The sequence below is a fragment of the Somniosus microcephalus genome, chromosome 9, assembly GCF_052327205.1.
Source record: "Somniosus microcephalus isolate GS21.2 chromosome 9, FLI_Smic_1.0, whole genome shotgun sequence".
NCBI classification, from domain to species: domain Eukaryota; kingdom Metazoa; phylum Chordata; class Chondrichthyes; order Squaliformes; family Somniosidae; genus Somniosus; species Somniosus microcephalus.
The window spans coordinates 164,285,312-164,309,391 of NC_140995.1; the positions used below are offsets into that span (position 1 = coordinate 164,285,312).

General features: G+C 45.4%; 1 protein-coding gene across 1 annotated transcript in view; it reads right to left on the reverse strand.

The window, feature by feature from the left end:
- Positions 1-480: 480 nt before the first annotated feature.
- The window catches only part of ccnc (cyclin C), a 42,899-nt gene continuing 19,299 nt past the window's right edge, over positions 481-24,080 (reverse strand). The window contains exons 8-12 of the mRNA XM_085997450.1: positions 23,555-23,646; positions 20,135-20,202; positions 18,529-18,608; positions 2,251-2,369; positions 481-1,744 (exon numbers count right to left, since the gene is read on the reverse strand). Coding sequence (XP_085853576.1) covers positions 1,690-1,744; positions 2,251-2,369; positions 18,529-18,608; positions 20,135-20,202; positions 23,555-23,646 — 414 coding nt within the window. The 3' untranslated portion in view covers positions 481-1,689. The remainder of the gene's footprint in view (positions 1,745-2,250; positions 2,370-18,528; positions 18,609-20,134; positions 20,203-23,554; positions 23,647-24,080) is intronic.

Consider the following 24,080-nt stretch of genomic DNA (forward strand, 5'->3'; position numbering starts at 1 on the left):
TAAGGTTAGTTTTACAATTCAATTTAATAGCAAAAAGACTTCTGAAAATGTGCTTTCTAAGAATTTGTCAGTAGTAAAGTTCGTTGCTCTTCACTGTTAAGTGTAATGATCTCTACTGACTCATGATTGTTTCAACTACTGTACTTTCAGAAAATGTTAATTTTTCCCCACCAGTAAAGTCACAAAGATATTAAAAACAGTCATGGTTTAGGATGGCTCAAAGTACCAAATGTAATAATGCCCCCATCCACACAAATATGTGTATCACTAACACAGACCTGATTTTTTTTTTTAAAAAGACTTGGATTTATATAGCGCCTTTCACAACCTCACACTGGCCTGAAGCGCTTTACAGCCAATTAAATACTTTTAAAGTGTAGTCACTATTGTAATGTAGGAATAACAGCTGTAATCTCACAATTACACATAATCTGGTACAATTATACTTTCATAAAAAAAGAATTCAGCATTAAACATTGATGCCACTCAAATGCTGACAAATTTAATTGAAAAATTATACAATCCAAAAACAAAGGTGGGGGGATGGTTGTAAGGAGAAGGAAACATCAGTGTATGGGGACACAATTTAGCCAGACATGAACAGACAATACACAAAGTATGCATATTTATTCTCCACCCATGACAAGACAGTCAAAAAGCGGCCAGAACGCACTATGGCACTGGTCCATTTAGTTTTTTTTTTAAAGTTCAGCCACCTATTTCCAAGTTACTGAACAAATAAAATAGCCAAAATAAGTTTAACCTTACTAAATATTACCATAATTGACTATCCCATATGACCATTTTATGTAGATGTAAGAGCCAATCTCAAAGATTGGTTGCTATATCACCAAAATATTGCAATAGAGTCCTGCATCTACCAAACTGGAAGTAATCCCTTTTAAAGTTCTATTTAAAAAATGGTATTTCTTCAGAATTTAATTTTTAAACAAAGTAAAATGAGAAAATAACTTTTACTCCAAAGCTTTTTTTAAATATGATGGATCAATGTCTTAGCATTAGATCTGCAAACTTGAGCGGGAAGTCTAAACCTTGTCCTGGTTATATAGTCAGAAAAACCTGGTCCCAACTTCCACAGATTGCATTTCATAACTATGGGAAATTAATTCCACATAACAGTTCAAGTACCAAACAATACTTCTAGGTTTTTTTTTTAAGGTATAAGGAACTGTACTGTCTGGAAATGATTTTCAGGTGCTTACAAATACAATGAAGCTACTGCATCATACCCCTGTCTACCCTAATCGCTCAGCCACTTTTTCTTGCATTTTCATTCAGAATTGAACTGGGGAATCTGCATAAATCTTATAATTTGGTGTAGATTTTATTACACACAATTCTAAAGCACAGCTTGAGTAGGACAATAGAATGCCCCCTCTAAAACACATGACACAAAGTTACAAATATAAATGATCAAAGTTAAATGAAACTCAAGTGTTTGTTTTTGCAGCAGCAACTCTTAAGAGTAATTTTCTTCGTTTCTGACGATAGCTTTTCTTTGAATAATTGTGATAATTCATGTCCAGTCTCACATACCACACTAAGTGTCTTTCCTCCACCACGGTTACTGGCAGAAAGTCTTTATGAAGTGAAAGGAATTTCCTTGTCTATCCGACAGTCCAAATTCACTTCGTTCCACATCTTTTGGTACACAAAACTGCCAGTTTCTTAGGACTGGCTGTAGGTAGAATTTTGACTGCCATTAGGGCCCTGCTCTCCTTCACTTTATGACAGAGAAGAAGAAAATGAATTAAAAGTGAAAATAAAATATCCAAAGATTTGCAAAGATTATAAAAACATGTTTTGTAAACTATTTCCCTATTTTCTCTGCTGTCTTTCTTCATGTCTCCTCAAAACATTTCAACAACCAAGACAGTCAACTGACCCACTTCTAGGCCTCTACAATTGTCAGCTAACTAGAAAACAGGCAACTCATCCAGATATTCCCTTCATCTCATGGTGAAACATCAAACCTCCAGTTAGCAGCTGAAATTAGGAAATCACAGACATCAAAACAGCCTACTTTGCATGTTGGAGTTCCACAGTACTGTAATAACTCAAACAGCTTTATGTCCAATTTTGCCCAAGTATTGCAAATCTTCCTTCAGAGAGTCTAACCTTATATTTAAAATCCCATTTCAGACAGTCTAACCCTCATAAATAAAATGTCCTTTACTATATACCAATGGGCCAAATGGCCGCCTCGTGTACTGTCATTCGATGATATACCTGTTTGGAGGTGGTTTCGGTTTTGGCATCTTGTTCAGGATTGCAGCCATTTCCTTTCGGTCATCAAAATTCTTCCATAGATCATATAGCTTCAGAATGACTCGGATTATCTCAAGGATCTGCTGACACAAACAAGAGCCAGAATGTTAAAACTAATTCCTTTAAAACTAATTAAGAAAAACAAGACAAGTTCCTTATGTGTTACAAATATTTCTCTCCAGTTATGCTATAAACACAATTTAGCATACTTTAATAAAGGTGATGTTTGCTTCAAAGATAGAATCTTCTGTTTTTTATTCACTGGCAATTTCTCAGAGCAAGAATGGCTGCTACATGGGACCTGGCCTCAGGGGGAAACTACTGAAATATCTCTTGCAGAAAGGCTTTGGCCTAGAAATTGAGTAGCCTTAGCGCCGCATTTGAGGCGCTAGAGGGCCTAGCGCCGGAGTTATGGCCAGTTTAGAAATTCCCTGGGGCCCTAGAATCGGCGGTAGACCGGTTGCGCTGCGCCGGCACCGATGACGTCATCGGTGTGCGCAGCGTCCCGGTTGCCATGCCGACGGGCCCCAGCGCCGAAATTCAGTTGCGGCCGCCTCGCCCGTGGCAGCCGCAACTAAGACTCTGGCAACAGAGTCTTACATCAGTTAGCGCCTGCGCCTTAAGGTCGCGCGGCGGCCGGCCGCTTTCCCGCCGGCCGCCTGCCCGCACCTCCCTCCCCGGACCAGATGCTTCCGGGCTGCGAGCCCGGCACTTCCCCGAGGTGCCGGGCTCATTTTTGAAAAAATCAAACGGCCAGCGATCGGGTGAAGGCAGCGCCTCCTTAACGGGAGAAGGAGGCCTGCACTTCCCCAGCCTGCCGCACCGCATCGGGTGCCGCAGCGCCGGATTAGCGGCACTCAGCGCCCATTGGGAGGCACTCACGCCCGCCAGTAGCGCCGGCAGCCGTCTGGGCGCGGCACTACTGAATTTTTGGCGCGCGCAAGGGAATTAGCGCCGGCGCTAAATTTCCGGCGCTAAAGCCCTGGCGCGGCGTCAACTCAATTTCTAGGCCTTTATGCAGAGGTGGAGGTAACAACTCAAAATAAAATGCACTTACATTTTCAGTTGTTTAAATTTCCTGGAAAGGTTTCATTTTTAGATTTAAAAACAATACCTGGGGGAAATAAATGTTTTATGTGGGAAAATAGACTTATTATAAAAGAACTCTACAAAACCATTGCAAATTAATTTGCATAGTTTTAAAATACTATTTTGCCTTTTGATGATCTAGTGAAAAGGACCTGATACATTGTAGACTACTATAGACACTATCTTCATGAGCAGCGGAGAGGTGTGAACCAACACCGAGGACTCACAAAAATTGCAAGAATTCAAGAAATTGTACGAGTTGGCAAGTCTGCCAATTCTTGGGTAAAAATTAAAAAGATTAAAAAATAATTTTAGAATCCAGGAATTATTCAGGAGGAAAATGTAGTTAGTAAAAACTGAAAATGAAGAATCAGACGCAAGAGACAATTAATTCATACAGACTGAATAGTGAAACTGGCACTGGATGTGAATTTTGCACAAGTCGATCAATATTTTCGTAATATATCTTTTTAGTTGAACTATTAGTTCTCTGCTTCTGAATCCGGATCTTCCTTGCTGCATGTGTAGTGTCAAAAAATATATAGGAGGGAAGTCATGGCAATAATCATTCTCTGTGCCCAAGTAATAGGATCTCTTGAGCTGCCATGTTGGTTCCCTTCCACCACTATAGACCAATATATATATATTTTAAACATAATGACCACAAAAAATGTAAACAATTTGGCTGTTGGGGGGAGGGGGGAATAATTAAATTCTTATTCATTCCATCTTCTAATTGCTCCAACAACTTCTCCATGCATAGCCGGGCACATGTTAGAAGGGCTCAAACATCTCTGATCTCAGGACTGAGCGCTAGCCACCTCAACCAAATTGTTGTACATAAATTACAAGATAAATGGGTCACAATCCCCAGAGCTAGTATGTGGCCTGCTATCGACCACAATGCCTGTGAAATAATTTTGTTTTAAAAAGAGACTTGTCGACATCAACTGAGTTCCCTATTTGCTAGTTCACTATGGAGCTGCAATCAGTGCTTGGGCTCTGGATAGAGCAAGGGCCAGCATATTGGGAACTGCTGGAGAATTCAATTAAAAAAGGTAAACTCTGATGGGAAAACAGAAGCAGGAGAAACAATTAATGAAATCCTGCACCTCTACACTCTGATCCAGCTTTATGTCCAACTGATGGCCACTAAATGTCTTTTGTCTTACAAATCTGAGTATTCCCAGGTCCAAGACACCTCTTCCCCAGAATTCGCCGAGGCCCCAAACAACCCCAAACCATCTTTTGTGCTGCCAGCCTACAATACCACTCCCCTCAAAAAAGTCTGGCTCTCTGCCTGTTGCTCCTCCAAATGACACCATAGCCATACCTCTCATCTCCATTCTACAAGTTTTCCCAGGCCGATATAGTCACTAGTGCTCCAAATTATTTCTACATCTCCCCCACCCAATTCTCCTCCATAAGCACTCCCACATTCCAACCCATACCCACAAATGCTCCTTTGGCCCAAGTCAACACCCCCCCATAGTATTCACTAACGCCAGACGCACCAGCTTTGCGTAAGCTGCCCAAACCCTAACTCACTCCCTCCCAGGTCTCTGCCCTATGCCCCTCCTCTCCTCAACATCCTAATTATGTGATCCTCGAGCTAAGGTGCCAACCTTGGCTCAATGAAAACACTCGCCTCAACTCAGAAGGTTTTGGATTCAAAGCCCACTCCACAGACTTGAGCACATAAACTAGGCTGACACTCCAGTGCAATACTGAGGGAGTGCTGCAGTGTCAAGAGATGCTGTCTTTCGGATGAGACCTTCTCAGGAGGACGTAAACGATCTCATGGCACTACTTCAAGAAGAGCAGGGGAGTTCTCCTAGTGTGCTGGCCAACATTTATCCCTCAGCCTACATCACTAAAACAAATTGGTTAATTATATCATTGCTGTTTATGGGACCTTGCTGTGTAGAAGTTGGGTGCTATGTTTCCTTACAATACAGCAGAGATTACATTTCTTTTTAAAGTACTTTATTGACTGTGAAGTGCTTTGAGACATCCTGGGGGTGATGAAAGGTGCTACAGGAATGCAAGTTCTTTCTTGCTTTCTTTACAATACAGTGATGCCACCAGAATGTTAATTGAAATTATAAAATTGGAGAAAGCTCCATTGAACTCTTTCTGTAGTGATTAGACATTGAAGTTCCTTAAAAATGAGCTGCACAGTATAGTCAGACACAATATGATCTCAAAAGTACAACTTCAGAAGAGAAATCCACAAACACAGGAACAGGAATAGGCCATTCAGCCCCTTGAACATTTTCCACCATTCCATTAGATCATAGCTGATCTACATCTTAACTCCATTTACCCGCCTTGGTTCCATAACCCTTAATACCCTTGCCCAAGAAAAATCTATCAATCTCAGTTTTGAAATTTCCAAAATGACCTAGCCTCAACAGCATTTTGGGGAAGAAGTTCCAGATTTCCACTACCCTTTATGTGAAGAAGTGTTTCCTGACATCACCACTGAACAGCCTAACTCTAATTATGCCCCCTTGTTCTGAACTCCCCCACCAGAGGAATTTGTTTCTCTCTATCTACCCGATCAAATCCTTTAATCATCTTAAACACCTCAATTAGATCACCCCTTAATCTTCTATACTCAAGGGAATATAAGCCTAGTCTATGCAACCTGGCCTCATAAATTAACCCTTTTAGCCCCGGTTTCATTCCAGTGAATCTGCGCTGCACCCCCTCCAAGGCCAATAGATCCTTCCTGAGGTGTGGTGCCCAGAACTGAATGCAGTGCTCCAGATGGGGTCTAACCAGAGCTTTATATAACTGTAACATCACTTCCACCCTTTGTATTTCAGCCCTCGAGATAAAGGCAAACATTCCATTAGCCATTTTGATTATTTTTTGTACCTGTCCACTAGGTTATAATGATTTCTGGACCCCTAAATCTCTATGCTCATCCAGAGTTCCTAGGTTCTCACCAATTAGCAAATACTCTGATCTATCAGTCTTAGGTCCAAAGTGGATGACCTCACATTGCCCCACGCTGAACTCCATCTGACAGTTTTGCCCACTCACTTAATTTCCCTTTGCAACTTTCTGCTCCCATCTACACTATTTACTGTGTCACCTAACTTAGTGTCATCAGCAAACTTAGATATACAACACTCTATTCCTTCAGCCAAGTCATTTATAAATATAGTGCAAAGCTGTGGCCCCAGTACAGATCCCTGGGGGACACCACTAGTCACAGCCTGCCAATTTGAGTACATAGCTATTATCTCTACTCTCTGTCTTCTACTTCCTAACCAATTCTCTATCCAAGCCAACAGGTTGCCTCCAATTTCATGCACTCTCATTTTTCTTAACAGTCTCTTATGTGGAAAATTGTTGAATGCCTTCTGAAAGTCCATATAAATCACATCCATAGACACTGCCTTATCTACCACGTTAGTTACCTCCTAAAAAATTTAAATTAGGTTTGTTAGCCATGACTTACCCTTTACAAATCCATGCTGGCTCTCTCTGATCAGCTCATATTTGTCCAAATGTTAAGTCACTCGGTCCCTAATATCAAATTCTAGTAACTTCTCCACAACTGACGTTAGACTAACAGGCCTATAATTTCCTAGTTTATCTCTCCTACCCTTCTTAAATAAGTGACATTGGCAAATTTTCAATCCAAGGGGACAAGTCCTGAATCGAGAGTGTTCTGGAAGATCATGACTGATACATCAACAGTTTCCTCACCTACTTCTTTTAATACCCTGGGGTGGAAACCATCAGGTCCTAGAGATTTGTCTATCTTTAATAACATTAGTTTCTCCATCGTCATGTTTTTACTTACATTGAATCTATTTAGTTCCTCCCCTGGATTTATTTTTAGTTTTCCTTATATCTCTGGTATTTTATCCTCATCTGTAGTGTATGTGCCTTTAAGAGCCCCACTCGGGCTATATAAGCCTGTATATTGTGTTGTATCTGTTAGTTCCCCTCCAGACTTTGTTTAGTAAACACCTATGAAACCAACTCCTGTCTTCAGTGTCTCTATCAACACACAGACACAACAGTGGCGACGAAGTGGAAACGGACTTACCTGCAATTCGGCAGCACCTCAAGGACATCGATTCCTCTGGCGTCCAGAAGAATCAAGAAAGTGAAAGAAGCTGTGGTTTCACCAGCTGGCCAAGCTGGTGGCAGGTACTGCGGTAATCCTTCCTGGGCGTCAGGCTGGGGCTCCAGCGGCTGGCTCTACAGCTGGGCCAAGCAGCGGAGGCAAGCAGTAACAGACGGGGAGGGAGCACTCGGGAGACGGCCGGCGCTGCAAGCAGGTCGGCGTTCAGACCTAGAGAGAAAGTCCGGCGGGAACGAGTCTCCAACTGTAAATAAATAAATAAATAAAAAAAGAACGGAAACCGCGGGAAACAGCGTTGTCATCGGCAGCAGCGGCGGGAAGCGCCATATCTTTTCTGCAGAAAAGAAAGAAAAGCGCGGGAAGCGCCATATCTTTTCTAAGATGCCTAAGTCTGGCAATATTGATGCTTTTGATAACGAGATAGAGGATTGGACCACATATGTGGAAAGAGTGGAGGTATATTGCACCGCAAATGGAATAGAAGATGATAAAAAAGCTTCAGTACTGCTAAATCTAATGGGCGCAAAGACATACGGGCTGTTACGAAATTTAATCACTCCAGCCAAACCAAGGGACAAGAATTTTAAAGAAATTGTTGATACCCTACAGGAGCACTTAAACCCAACACCGCTGCTGATAGCGGAACGATTCAAATTCTTCAAGAGAAATCAACACAAGAATGAAAGTAACGCTGATTACCTCACCGAATTAAGAAAGCTATCAAAACACTGCCAATTCGAGGCAGGACTAGCAGATTATCTTCGAGACAAATTCGTCTGCGCTCTCAAGTGAAGGAACACAGAAAAGGCTGCTTTCTGAAAAAGATTTAACACTGGACAAGGCTTTCAGTATGGCTGTATCATACGAAGCAGCCGCAAGAGGAGCTGTAGAGATACAACAAAAGACACAGGACTTCGGCACCCATGAAATGACACAGGGTTTCGAGAGATGTTATCGCTGCGGCAGATCCACCCATGACCAGAGGGACTGCTGGCTCAAGGACAAAGCATGCAGGCAATGCGGAAAGATTGGACACATTGCACGGGTATGCCGATCTGGACAAAAAAAATCCACAGACAGGAAAAAAAAAATCAATAACGAGAAGTACAGAAAGGTACAAATGATGACGGACAGTAGCTCTGAAGACCAGAAGAGCGATAGCGACTCCGAAAACAAGAGACTAAGCTGTCTCAAATTACATAATGTAATTGCCAAAGATGATTACCAGACCATTTGGGTTACCCTCACGATAGCAGGGTCCCCAGTTAAAATGGAGCTAGATACAGGATCAGCTCTGACCGTCATAAATTGACGGGATTACGAACGGCTATTTCCGCATATACCTTTAAAAGACACATCCATTATCTTGAAAACATATACGGGGCAGAAAGTATACCCCAAAGGAAAAATAAGGGTGCCTGTTGTATACAACGGCAAGGAAATACAAAAGTTGTATTTATACATTCTACAAGATGGTGGCCCACCGCTGTTGGGACGTGAATGGATCAGGAAAATACGTTTAGACTGGCACTCCATTCAGGCACTGACGGTGACCAGTAAGAAAAAAAACGATGATGACGTCATACCTGAACGATTAAAAGACATCTTGGCCAACGCCAAAGAAGTGTTTCAAGAGAAACTAGGAACCTTGAAAGGCATCACCGCCTCAATAAAAGTGGAAGATGCAGCAATTCCCAAGTTTTTTAAAGCAAGACCGGTGCCATATGCAATTCGTCCAGCAGTCGAGGCAGAGCTGGAGAATTTGGAAAATGCAGGCGTATTATCCAAAATAGATTGGAGCGAGTGGGCAACACCCATCGTTCCAGTCATGAAGAAAGCATTGAATAATGATAAATCTGAAGAACAGAGAAAAATTCGCATATGTGGAGACTTCAGTATCCTCTTCCGAGGATAGAAGATATTTTCGCCTCACTATCCGGAGGGAAATGTTTCACCAAAATTGACTTGGCACAGGCATATCTACAGATGGAGGTTGAAGAGGCCTCTAAAAAATATCTCACGATAAATACACACAAAGGTCTGTACCAGTACAATCGACTGGTTTTCGGAGTAGCATCCGCTCCAGCTATCTGGCAAAGAGCTATGGAGCAAGTCCTCCAAGGGATTCCGGGGACTCAATGCTACCTAGACGACATCCTTGTAACAGGAGAAAACGACAACGAGCACCTTGCCAATTTGGAGCAGGTGCTCACTAGGCTGAGAGAACGGGGCCTACGAGCAATTTGCCCCAAGTACGAATTTTTCCAAAATCAAATATCATTAAGGAAGGGTTGCATAAGTCACCTGAAAAAATTGAAGCGGTCATAAAAGCCCCAGCACCTGAAAATGTTTCACAATTAAGGTCGTTCCTGGGATTAATAAATTACTATCATAAATTTTTACCAAACTTATCAACTCTTCTACACCCTCTTAATGAACTGCTACAAACAGGAGTAATTTGGAAATGGAGCGAAGACTGTAAACGTGCCTTCCATAAATGCAAAGGCTTAATCACGTCCAAAGAAGTTTTGGCTCATTACAACCCATCACTGCCAATCAGACTGGCGTGCGATGCATCCCCTTACGGCGTAGGAGCAGTATTATCGCATAAATTCCCTGATGGCTCGGAACGGCCGATAGCTTTTGCGTCACGCTCATTGAACTCAGCTGAGCGTAACTATGCCCAAATCGACAGGGAAGCACTCAGCCTGGTATGGGGAGTAAAGAAATTCAACCATTACCTACACGGACAAAAATTTACCTTGTTGACTGACCATCAACCCCTCATCTCCATATTCAACCCTAAAAAGGGTGTTCCCATTATGACAGCGCAAAGGCTACAGAGGTGGTCCCTTTTTCTAGGGGCACACCAATACAATATAGAATACAAAGGATCAAAACAGCATGGGAATGCTGACGGTTTATCACACCTACCGTTGCCAACGGTAGAAGAGGCACCTACAGTAGACCCAGTGGAGATGTTCCACTCAACCATAGTGGAATGTCTACCAGTAACAAATTCTGCCATTGAAAAGGAAACAAGAAATGACCCGACTCTCTCACGAGTCTACGACTTAACAGTGAAGGGATGGCCAGCACATGGCGAACCACTGTTGCCAGCATTCTCGCAAAGAAGAGAACAGCTGTCAGTGTGCCGAGGAACCTTGATGTGTGGATCCAGAGTGGTGATTCCACCCAAACTCCAGGATAAAGTGCTAAAGGAGCTTCACGAGGGGCATCTGGGTGGAGTGAAAATGAAGAACCTAGCCAGAGCGTTTGTATGGTGGCCAGGTATCGATGGAGACATCGAAGAAATGACCAAGAGCTGCCTAGGATGCCAGAAGGTCCAAAACGCTCCACCCCAAGCCCCTCTACATCCATGGGAGTGGCCCTCATCTCCCTGGCAAAAGGTACACATCGACTTTGCTGGTCCATTTATGGACTCAATGTTCTTAATCGCGGTTGATGCACACTCCAAGTGGCCGGAGGTAATAAAGATGTCCTCCACCACCACGGAAAAAACAATCACAGTATTAAGGACCATATTTGCCAGGAATGGGCTGCCGGAACAGATCTGTTCTGATAATGGACCGCAATTTATGTCCGAAGAATTCAGGAAGTTCTTAAAAAACAATGGGGTTAAGCACTACACGTCCGCCCCATACCATCCCGCCACCAATGGATTGGCTGAAAGGTTTGTCCAGACCTTCAAGAAGGCCATAAAGGCCATGGGTAATGAAGACATAAAACTTCAGCACAAGGTGGATAACTTCTTGTTCGCATACAGGAATGCAACACATATGGTTACAAACCAAACTCCCGCCATGATGTTCTTCAATAGAAGCCTAAGATGCCGGCTGGATTTGATCAAGCCCAACATCAGAAGGGACGTGGAGAACCGGCAATTTCAAGGCATGAATGAAAGGCCAACTAGAACCTTCCAGATAGGTCATCAAGTTTTGGCCCGGGACTACCGTACCGAGAAATGGCAGCCTGGAACTATCTGCACACGACTAGGACCACCGATGTATACCGTGGACATCGGAGAAAGCATAATAAGGCGCCATGCTGACCAAACCATAGAGTCATCCGAAAAGGGACAACCTACACCACAACTCTATACGCCTAACGATGAAGTAGAGATACCCATATCTACCTCCGATCCGGTGATACTGGAACCCGATGAACCCGACACTGGCATTCAAGCCGAATCAGCCTTGCCAAAAGAACCTACTACACCACCAGAAACTACTACACCACCGAGGCGTTATCCGGACCAAGTCAGGAAGCCTCCAGAGAGACTGACTTATAATTAATTAACTGCAGCAATGTGTATATTATTTTTCTTGTAACATGTAATTAATAATTAGTTAAAATATTATGTACTGGTTGGCTAAAAGGGGAGGAATTGTAGTGTATGTGCCTTTAAGAGCCCCATGTGTACTGTAATACCGGTAATGGCCACTCGGGCTATATAAGCCTGTATATTGTGTTGTATCCATTAGTTCCCCTCCAGACTTTGTTTAGTAAACACCTATGAAACCAACTCCTGTCTTCAGTGTCTCGATCAACACACGGACACAACATCATCCTCTAATGTGAAGACTGACACAAAGTCTGCCATTTCTTGATTTCCAATTACAATATCACCTGCGTCTGTCATTAAGGGGCCCACATTACCAATAGCAACCCTCTTTCTCGCAATATATTCGTAAAAATGTTTAGTGTTGTCCTTGATATCCCTCGGAGGCTTTTTCTTGTATTCCCTATTACCACTTCCTTTGTATCCCTTTGCTGTTCTTTATATCTCTCCCAGTCCTCTACTGTTCTTTGCCTTCGTATATGCCCTTTCTTTTAGTTTGATACTATCTCTCACTTCCCTTGATGACCAAGCTTGTTTAATTATACAAGTAGAGCTCATGCTCTTTAGGGATATGTACATTCTAGCAAATACTTTTATGAACACCTCCCACTGTTCATCTGTAGTTTTATCAGTTAGTAGTTCTGCTCAGTCTATTGTGGTCAATTTCTGCCTCATCTCTCCAGTTAGCCTCACCTAAATTTAAAATCTTAAATTTACCTTTAAACAAATCCTTTAGTCAACATGTTAGTTTTCCTAATCCGTTTGTCCCTATGCCAATTTACACGTGGCTCAGGTAATAATCCTGAGGTTATTATCCTCGAGGTCCTGCCTTTTAATTTAGCTGCTATCTCCTGGTACTCCCTCAGCAGGATCTCATCCCTTTTCCAACCCTAAGTCATTGGTCCTGACATGGACCACGACAGCTGGTTCTGCCCCCTCCCTTTCCAAATTTCTTTCCAGCCGCACTGAGATATCCCTAGAACGAGCTAGGCAACACACCCTTCGGGACTCTTGATTGTGGCTGCAAAGGATGCTATCTGTCCCCCTAATTATTGAATCCCTTATAACTACTATGTTTCTGTTCTGCTCCTCCCACCTTTATACTCCCCGGTGCCTAGGTCAGCATTGTGGCTCTCCTCCCTGCTGTCTTTCTTCTTATCCTCACAGGTATCAAGTACATTGGTCCTGTGGGACAGGACCTGTGTCTGCGGGACCTCCTGCTCGATCTCCCCTCAGTTCCCTTTACCTTGCTGACTGATAGTCACACTCTCCTCTTCCTGTATCTGTGCTTCCCTCTTGAGGTGGGACTGTCCTATACAGAAATTCCTCCCCTTCCCTTATTTGTTGAGTGTCTCTGACTCGCACTGCAGCTCAACAACTCCGAGGTGGAGTGACTCAAGGCAGAGACATATCCTGTAGCTGTGGCAGTCCAGGACAGTCTCGCTGTCCACAAACTCCCACATATTACAAGTAGGTGCTTCATCTCTCACTACTAAACCCTTGACATTTCATGAACAATGCAATGGGAAATCAACTTGTAACTTAAACAAATTAAAAATGCATCCATTGCAGTAACTATGCAGAAAATTGAGGATAAAAGAGAAACTGCAAAGCAGTAATGTGATACCGTTGACTGCAATGGAGAAGTTTACAACAATCACCTGAACCCATAAATGAGATCACTCCTTTGAAACTTTCCCATGCATCTTCCATGTATACTGGATTTTGAGAGGGTACTTTTATTCTACTTTCTTATTGATATACCTATCAATTCCTCCAATAAAAGGCGAAGAGTTACGAAGGTGACTAAAGGTTTTTATTGACTAAATAACAGAGCCCACTCTCGTGGGTGATCCGATCCAAGCAGGAGGAATACCAGTCAGTCGCTCACCTTTATACCTGGCCTGGTGGGTGGAGCCAAGGCGGAGTCGGCGGTGGTCATCCCAGGTATAGCAGTGTGGCAAGAGGCGACCTCGTACCGTGATACAATAGTGGTCAGTGATACAGTTATAACGAACAGTGGTGAACAGTGCTAACTACTAACAGTGATACGATAGTGAACGTGGTTTACCACATTCACCCCTTGTTTAGAATTAAGTCCGGCGGGGTGAAGTGTACTACCAATTCTGGTAGGTCAGTCTGTCCGGAGGCTTCGTAAGCCTCTCCGATCGCCGCAGCGGTGGTGTTGCCTTATCCGGTGCTGGTGCCTTATCCGGTGTTGATGCTGGTGTTTGCGTGGTCGGCGAGGGCTCGTGGGGTTCCGGCATGCCGTCTACCTGGGCTGGGGTTGGGGGGGGTGGTGGCGGTGTTTCCGGATCGGCTGAGGGTGCGAGGTCTCGTAGGGAGACAGTGTCCTCCCGCCCGTCTGGGTACGCCACGTAGGCGTACTGGGGGTTGGCGTGCAGGAGGTTCACCCTCTCGACCAGGGGGTCCGTTTTATGGGCCCTCACGTGTTTCCGCAGCCAGACCGGCCCCGGGGCGGTCAGCCAGGTTGGTAGAGTGGTTCCCGTAGTCGACTTCCTGGGGAAAACGAACATTCGTTCATGGGGGGTGGTGTTAGTGGCCGTGCAAAGTAATGACCGGATGGAGTGCAGCGCTGTCGGGAGGACTTCTTGCCAGCGGGAGGTTGGGAGGCCCTTAGACTTTAAGGCTAAGAGGACGGCCTTCCATACCGTCGCGTTCTCTCTTTCCACCTGACCGTTACCTCTGGGGTTGTAGCTGGTGGTCCTGCTTGCTGCAATACCTCTCTCTAGGAGGAATTGCCGGAGTTCCTCGCTCATGAAGGAGGAGCCCCGGTCGCTGTGTATATAGTTCGGGAACCCGAACAAGGCGAAGAGGGCATTCAGGCACTTGATGACCGTGCTACTGGTCATGTCGGGGCAGGGGAAGGCAAAGGGGAAACGGGAGTACTCATCAACGATGTTGAGGAAGTACACATTACGGTCAGAGGACGGGAGGGGCCCCTTAAAGTCGATGCTCAGGCGCTCGAAGGGGCGGGTGGCCTTGATCAGGCTTGCTCGGTCCGGCCTATAGAAGTGCGGTTTGCACTCCGCACAGGTCTGGCAGTTCCTGGTCATGGTCCTGACCTCCTCGATGGAGTAGGTCAGGTTGCGGGCCTTAATGAAATGGTAGAGTCTGGTGACTCCGGGGTGGCAGAGCTGGTCGTGGAGGGTCTGAAGCCTATCGATATGCGCGCTGGCGCATGTCATTCGTGAAAGGGCATCAGGGGATTCGTTCAGCTTGCCTGGCCGGTACAAGATCTCATAATCGTAGGTGGAGAGCTCGATTCTCCATCTCAAAATCTTGTCATTCTTGATTTTGCCCTTCAGCTTGTTATTAAACATGAAAGCCACCGAACGCTGGTCGGTGAGGAGGGTAAATCGTTTGCCTGCCAGGTAGTGCCTCCAGCGCCGTACTGCCTCCACGATCGCCTGGGCCTCTTTCTCGACCGACGAATGTCGGATCTCGGGGCCCTGTAGGGTCCTTGAGAAGAAGGCCACTGGCCTCCCCTCCTGGTTTAGGGTGGCGGCTAAGGCGAAGTCGGATGCGTCGCTCTCCACCTGGAAGGGGATGGACTCGTCCACTGCGTGCATCGTGGCCTTGGCTATGTCTCCCTTAATGAGGGAGAAGGCCGCGCACGCCTCCTCCGTGAGGGGGAAGGAAGTGGCTTTCAGGAGGGGTCTGGCTTTGTCCGCGTAATTGGGTACCCATTGGGCATAGTAGGCGAAAAGCCCCAGGGTTCTCCTAAGTGCTTTAGGGCAGTGGGGGAGGGGTAGCTCCATGAGGGGGCGCATTCTTTCTGGGTCGGGGCCGATGATTCCGTTCTCCACTACGCAGCCGAGGATGGCAAGGCGTGTGGTGTTAAACACGCATTTCTCCTTATTGTAGGTGAGGTTCAGCCGTTGGGCCGTACGGAGGAATTTCTCCAGATTCGCGTCATGTTCCTGCCGGTCGCGGCCGCAGATAGTGACGTTATCTAGGTAGGGGAATGTAGCCTGCAGTTCGTTCTGGTCAACCATCTGGTCCATCTCCCTTTGGAAGACCGAGACCCCATTAGTGACACCGAAGGGGACCCTAAGGAAGTGGTATAGGCGCCCATTCGCCTCGAAGGCGGTATACTGGCGGTCCTCAGGGTGGATAGGGAGTTGGTGGTAGGCCGACTTCAGGTCGATGGTCGAGAATACTTTATACTGTGCAATCTGATTGACCATGTCAGATATGCGGGGGAGGGGGTATGCGTCCAGCTGGGTATATCTGTTTATGGTCTGGCTGTAGTCGATGACCAGGCGGTTTTTATCGCCGGTCTTTACGACTACGACCTGGGCACGCCAGGGGCTGCTGCTCCCCTCGATAATGCCCTCTTTCAGGAGGCGCCGCACCTCAGAGCTAATGAAGGCTCTGTCCCCGGCGCTATACCGCCTGCTCTTGGTAGCGACGGGTTTGCAGTCAGGGGTAAGGTTAGCAAACAGAGAGGGTGGCGGGACCTTGAGGGTGGAGAGGCTGCAGGTGTTACGCGGTGGGCGGTTTAACGTTTGCTGGTTGTTGACTGTGAGTGGGGGGAGGGGTCCACCGTATGCTAGGGTTACGCTTTGGAGGTGGGATTGGAAGTCCAGCCCTAGTAGGACGGCAGCGCAGAGATGGGGGAGGACGAGGAGTTTAAAGTTTTTATACTCCGTGCCCTTAACCGACAGGGTCACGACACAGTAGCCGCTGATGTCCGTGGCGTGGGACCTCGATGCCATCGAGATTCGGCTGCGCGTTGGTAGGACAGAGAGGGAGTAGTGGCTCACCGTGTCTGGGTGGATGAAGCTCTCCGTGCTTCCGCTGTCGAACAGGCAGGTCGTGGCGTGGCCGTTCACTTTGATGTCCATCATTGACTTGGACAGATGGTGCGGGCGGGCTTGGTCCAGGGTGACGGAAGCTAGTGTGTAGCTGAGCGAGTCGTTGTCATCTGCGGGCGAGGCGGTCGGGCGTGGTGAGTAAAATGGCGTCTCCCACGAGGTAGGGCAAAATGACGGAGAAGATGGCTGCCCCCGTAGCTCACATGAGGCACTATTGGGGTCGGTTGCCTTAATCAAAGATGGCCGCCCCCATGACTCATGTGTGGGGATGCTGGCCTCAGTTGCCCTAAACAAAGATGGCCACCCCCATGACTCATGTGTGGGGATGCTGGCCTCAGTTGCCCTAAACGAAGATGGCCGCCCCCATAGTTCGCATGCGGCACTGCTGGCCTCTGAGGATCCGCTCCTGCAGGCCTTGGAGAAGTGGCCTTTCTTCAGGCAGGTTCTGCATGTGGAGTTCTTGGCTGGGCAGCGCGACCTCGGGTGCTTCTCCTGGCCACAAAAAAAACAGCCGGCGGCCCGATCGCGGATGCCCGATGTCGGGGCCGGTGCCGGGGGTGGCGGGGCCGGTCGGGTCCGGGACGCCGACGCAGAGGTAGGTCCCGGGGGCGGCGCTGGGAAGGGTGCTGTGGTAGGGGTCGGGCCCGAGTCCCAGGGTCGCGAGCAGTACCTGGTGAATGCTTCCTGATCTTGGTGGGCCACTTCCAGGGAGATAGCGAGGGCTTCAGCTTTTTCCATGCTGAGGTCTTTAGCTTCCAGCAGTCTTTGCCGTGAGTACTCGGACCGTAGGCCTTTCAGGAATGCGTCGCGGATATTATCTTCAGTATTTTCGGCTGCCGACACCGATTTAAAGTCACAGTTCCTGGCGAGTGCATATAGCGCCTGTGAGAATTCGGCTACTGATTCTCCTGGCTGTTGCGGCCGTGATCTTAGGAGGTGCCTAGCGTACATGTAGTTTACCGGGGTCCGGTACTTCTGTTTCAGCAGGTTGATGGCGGTCTCGTAGGTAGTCATGTCCTCGATGAGAGTGTATACTCTCGGGCTCAGTTGCGCCTGCAGGACACTTAGTTTGGATGCCTGAGGGACGCTGGATTCTCTCAGGTATGATTCGAAGCAGACCAGCCAGTGTTTAAAGTCTGCGGCTGAGTTTGCTGCTCGTGGGTTCAGGTCCAGGTACGGCGGTCTGAGGGCTCGCAGCCAAGCTGGCTGGTGTGGCTGTGCTCCTGGGAGCTGCGCTGGTGGCTCCTCCGCCGGTTGTGACTCGTTGTCGGACATCATTAAATTTAGTCAATAAAATTGATATACCTATCAATTCCTCCAATAAAAGGCGAAGAGTTACGAAGGTGACTAAAGGTTTTTATTGACTAAATAACAGAGCCCACTCTCGTGGGTGATCCGATCCAAGCAGGAGGAATACCAGTCAGTCGCTCACCTTTATACCTGGCCTGGTGGGTGGAGCCAAGGCGGAGTCGGCGGTGGTCATCCCAGGTATAGCAGTGTGGCAAGAGGCGACCTCGTACCGTGATACAATAGTGGTCAGTGATACAGTTATAACGAACAGTGGTGAACAGTGCTAACTACTAACAGTGATACGATAGTGAACGTGGTTTACCACACTTATTTACTACTAGTGGTTGACCTTACCGCCATAACGTTCTTGTGCAAGTGATGTGATGAACTAAACAATTGATGCAAGCATACCCAGCAGTAATTAATACTACTCTGTAATATCTGGTTGTGTTTCACATTTTAAACAATTCCTTCCAAAGTTATTTTGAAAATTGGAAAATTAGAAGGCAATACAAACAATCAGTTTGATTTCTACACAATTGCATCACCTTTTCCATATCCACTGAGAGTTCTGCAAACCACTGGCGTGCATCTTTTTGCTGGACCACACATGCCACGTGCAAACAAGCTGTAAAGGGAAATCAAAGCAAATTCAACTTACTATTTGTTTACTCTTTACAAAACATTACTATTTTACATGTCCCCCCCCCCCTATAATAGCAATGTATAAAACTGTGTGCTTGCAGCTTTCCCAACATGAAACCAAAGACTGAATCTAGTTGTTAATTACATGTCCAAATTCCAAGTGGTGTTTACATATCCACATGCTAACTTAAAAGGATTAACCACTGTGCAAATGAGATTATCTCACAGACACTGATTAATCCTTTTGTACAGGAGTGAGCAAGCAAAAAAGTGAACACTTGTGTGACTACGTGGGCCTCAGAAACAGGGCATGCATCTACCACTTTGAAGAAGAAAGCAGGAAATAGTCTACTAATTTCAATGATCATGATACATTGGATAACAGTTTGTGAATAAAATAAAATATTCGAGCACAGCTAAGTATTGTCACTTTTGTTTTAAATCTAAGGAACTGGTAGGTACCCAAGTTAATGCTTTTTTAGGATTTAGGTCAAATGGGAAGACAGCCTAATGGTTTGGCTGATACAACAGAATTAACAAAATTAATTTAGAATGCCTACATATTCGACCAAGGAACCCAGCAGTGAAATCACTCCCAATATCATTTGAGGTTTAAAGGCCCTATTCATGCAGGCACCTCAACAAAGGCACCACTGAAACCTGATCTGAACTGGTGGGGATTCCTATGATGGTAACATCATGGCGTCACAACACATGGTAGTTTAGCAAATCTGAAATTATCTCAAACTTCATACCCAGGAGGGGCAACAGAGGGGAATCATTTTTTGAACTTTTTTTTTCTTCTGTGTCCCCTAAACTTTGCCCTTTGGAACCTGAGCTGCAGGACTGAGGTCTGGTGATCTGCAGTTTGGGTCTGAAGCCACCAGGTTCCAGAGTTAGATAGTTAGGTCCAGAGATATATTCGATCTACCACTGACTCAGTTTACGCATTATGTTTAGCATCACTGTGATGCGGGTACTACAGCTAAAGATGGTGTGTGAATGAAACTAGCTTTCAGACCACATACTTCGCTTTATCAGTTAAGTATTCATTTAATCTCATGACCAAAAAGCTATTAATGCCTAATGCACATCACCAAAACACTATTTTATCCCTCCTTTCCTTCGTTACACTTCTGTGTAAAAAGAAAATATAAATTTGTTCATCTGTTTAATAAAAGTCTGAAATCCTCACCGACTCGAGCACAATTTAGGTCTTTCAAAATAAATCATGTTCCTTATTTTAACACCAATATGGAGAATTCTATTCAAAATTAACTTCCAAATATATTAACAATTGAACTGCAAGTCAGTTAAAAAATACTAAAACAAATTCCTATCTTGAACTGCTAGTGATTTTATTAGTACTATTAATTCACAGGCAAGTATCAATTTGTTAACTCCTGTTGGAAACATCAATTCAGAAATCCTTGAAAGAATGACAAATTTAGATTTAATAGTGATGATACCCAACAAACTTTATGTCAAGTCCAATGACTATATACTCACCCAAGGCTATCATGAATGGAGGATACATGAGGCATAGGTCTGTCCTGTAGGTGTCATTCACTATCCTCCTGTGCAGATTAAGGCACGTAGATTTAAAAAGATATTTTGCTGAATGTAACTACAGATATTTATAACTGATCTGTCTTGTAAGCTAAGCAATGCTATTTCCAATAAGCCTTATTGCCAGAACCCAAAAGCTCATTGACAGTAGCATATCTAGGCCTAACCTAAATACCAGTCAATTTCTGGTATTTATGTTCCTGCAAGTATCAGCTACAAAAAAAAAATCATGTTTCATTTCTCTTTGGCTCAGTTGCTAGTAGTCTCACCTCCAGGACTGGCCCACATAATCTAGGCTGACACTTCAGTACAGTACTGAGGGAGTGCTGCATTGTTACAGATGCCATCTTTCAGACGAGGCTCTGTCTGTCTGTTCAGGTGGTCGTAAAAGATCCCATGGCACTTTTCCAAAGAAGAGCAGGGAGTTTTCCCAGTGTCCTGCCGAACAGCCAACACCACCAAATCAGATTAATTGGTCACTTTTCTCGCTAATGTGTGCAAATTGGGTGTCACATTTCCCTACAAAACAGTGACTACACTTCAAATGTAATTCATTGGCTGTGAAGCACTATGGGACATTTTGAGGACATGAAAGGTACTATATAAATGCAAGTTCTTTCTTCTTTACTCCTCACTGAATTCTGATAGGTACGCTCATGAAGAACAGGCAGATTGTCAATGAGCTGTTCATCATTGATATTTAACATAAAACATGCAATGTACAACTTTATGTGAAAAAGTTCCAACAATGTAACTGCTGCTACCATTCTTCAGCTCTACTGTTTCAATGTACCAACCACAGAACTGGAGTTCAGTAGTACTAATTGAGAACAACTCTATTCTGTGCAACTACCAGTCACAATATTACTGATTATAAATCAAAAATAGTTCTGCAACTAATGTATTGGTTGTAACACGCTTTGAAAAGTGCTAACAACGTGATAAGGCGCTATATAAATGCAAATTCTCTTTCTGAAGAAAGCATTTTGTTGGAAGGGAAGAGCTAGACAAAAATCCCTAGCATTTGTAAATATAAAATATGAAATGAACTCAGTAGTCTTTAACATCAACAACAACTTGTATTTATATAGCACCTGTAACATAGGAAAACATCCCAAGGCACTTCACAGGAGCATTATCAAACAAAATCTGACACCAAGCAACATAAGGAGATATTAGGGCAAACTTGGTCAAAGAGGTAGCTTTTAAGGAGCGTCTTAAAGGAGGGTCTTAAAGGAGGAAAGAGAAGTAGAGAGGCAGAGAGGTTTAGGGAGGGAATTCCAGAGTTTAGGGCCTTGGCAGCTGAAGACACGGCCACCAATGGTGGAGCGATTAAAATCGGGGATGCTCAAGAGGCCAGAATTGGAGGAGCGCAGATATCTCAGAGGGTTGTAGGGCTGGAGGAGATTACAGAGATAGGAAGGGGCGAGGACATAGAGGGATTTGAAAACAAGGATGAGAATTAAAAAAATCGAGGTGTTGCTTAACCGGGAACCAATGTAGGTCAGCGAGCACAGGGGTGATCAGGACTTGGTGCGAGTTCGGACACGGGCAGAGTTTTGGATGACTTCAAGTTTATGGAGGGTAGAAGGTGGGAGGCCAGCCAGGAGTGTGTTGGAATAGTCAAGTCTAGAGGTAACAAAGGCGTGGATGAGGGTTTCAGTAGTAGATGGGCTGAGGCAGGGGCAGAGGCGGGCGATGTTAGAGGTGAAAATAGGTGGTCTTAGTGAACATATGGTCGTAAGCTTATCTCGGGGTCAAATATGACACCAAGGTTGCGAACAGTTTGGTTCAGCCTCAGACAGTTGCCAGGGAGAGGAATGGAGTCGGTGGCTTGGGAACAGAGTTTGTGGTGGGACCGAAGATAATTTAATTGGAGGAAATGTCTGCTCATCCAGTACTGGATGTCGGAGAAGCAGTCTGCCAATTTAGAGATAGTTGAGGGGTTTGAAATAGGTGGTGGTGAGGTAGAGCTGGGTATAGTCAGCGTACATGTGGAAACTGACGCTGTGTTTCGGATGATGTTGCCGAGGGGCAGCATGAGATGAGAAATAGGAGGGGACCAAGGATAGATCCTTGGGGAACACCAGTGGTAACGGTGCAGGAGTGGGAAGAGAGGCTATTGCAGGTGATTCTCTGGCTACGACTGGATAGATAAGAATGGAACCAGGCGAGTGCAGTCCCACCTAGCTGGACGATGGAGGAGAGACGTTGGAGGAGAATGATGTAGTCAATCGTGTCAAAGACTGCAGACAGGTTGGGAAGGACGAGGATGGTTAGTTTACCTGCATCATAGTTACAGAGAATGTCATTTGTGACTTTGATAAGAGCCGTTTAGGTACTGTGGCAGGGGTGGAAACCTGATTGGAGGGATTCAAAGATGGAGTTCTGCAAAAGATAGGCACGGATTTGGGAGGTGACAACACGTTCAAAGACTTTGGAGAGGAAAGGGAGGTTGGAGGTGGGGTGGTAGTTTGCAAGGATGGAGGGGTCAAGGGTTTTTTTGAGGAGAAGGGTGATGAATGCAGATTTGAAGGAGAGGGGGACAGCACCTAAGTAGAGAGAACTTTTAACAATATCAGCTAAAATGGGAGTCTGGAAGGGAAGTTGGGTGGTCAGCAGTTTGGTGGGAATAGGGTTGAAGGAGCAGGAGGTGGGTCTCATGAACAAGATGAGCTCGGAGAGGGCATGAGGGGAGATAGGAGAGAAACTAGAGAAAGATGCAAGTTCAGGGCTAGGGCGGGTGGGAACCTTAGAGGAAGTTTGGCCTGGTGAGCTAGGGGAAGGGAGGGAAGTGGCAGAAGCAGCTGATCGGATGGTCTCAATCTTAATGACAAAGAAGTCCACGAGCTCCTCCAACTTCTTGTTGGAGGTGAAGGAGACAGGGAAGAGGGGTTTAAGAAGACAGTTAGCAGTAGGGAATAGAAGCCAGGGGTTATCTTTGCATTCCAGGATGATCCTGGAATAGTGAGCAGTTTTGGCAGAGGAGAGCGGGACCTGATAGTGCTTTATGTGGTCTAGTCAGATCTGGCGGTGATTGGCTGAATCTGTTGTCCACCATATCCGTTCAAGACTGCGTCCCTTGGACTTAAGGGAGCGGAGATGAGGGCCGTATCAGGGAGAACGGCCAGGGTGAGAGACAGTAAAGTTTTTAATGGGGACTAGGGCATCAAAGGTGGAGGTGAGGGTGTGGTTGCGCAGATCGGTAGCTGCAGAAATGTTGTGATGAATGAAGGTCCAAAGGCTAGACAGTTGGGATTTTGCAACTGCATCTGTAAACCCATATCATAAATGCAAACTCCCTTAATCCATTACAAGCATAGGTGCATATCAAGACTACTGATCACTAGACAATCTTACCATGCTAATGGCAGCAGCATATCTTCTTGTCCCATATCTTGTACATACTGTAGCAATGGTCTATATGGATGGTATACTATCAGACAGCAATCCTTATAAAGAATGGAAAATAGTATTAAATAGCTGCATGCGAGTCTCCAAAACTGGATGGTGCAGTGGGTTAGCAAAATATCTTTTCATCTCTGGGATCAGAGTTTGAATCCAGCCCAGACCGAAGAGATGGAAGTCTCCTATGTTTGTGGCTGTAAGGTTTATATTTGAAAGGTATTTGGCCATTTCAAAGCCACAGTACAAAGCTACTTATTACATAGAAAAGAGGGTCACAAGGATGATGGAAAATGGCAATGTCATACTGGTGTAGGAGGCTGGAGATGAAACACACTGCTGGAGCAAAAAGAGGGAGGTTTGCTCTACATCTATATCTGACGTATGAGTGTTTGACATTGACACTGGGGCCTGGAAATTCAGTAGCCCCCAAAAATGGGCGCGGAGATCGCAATGATACAGCAACCCGCGCCCGTTCGGA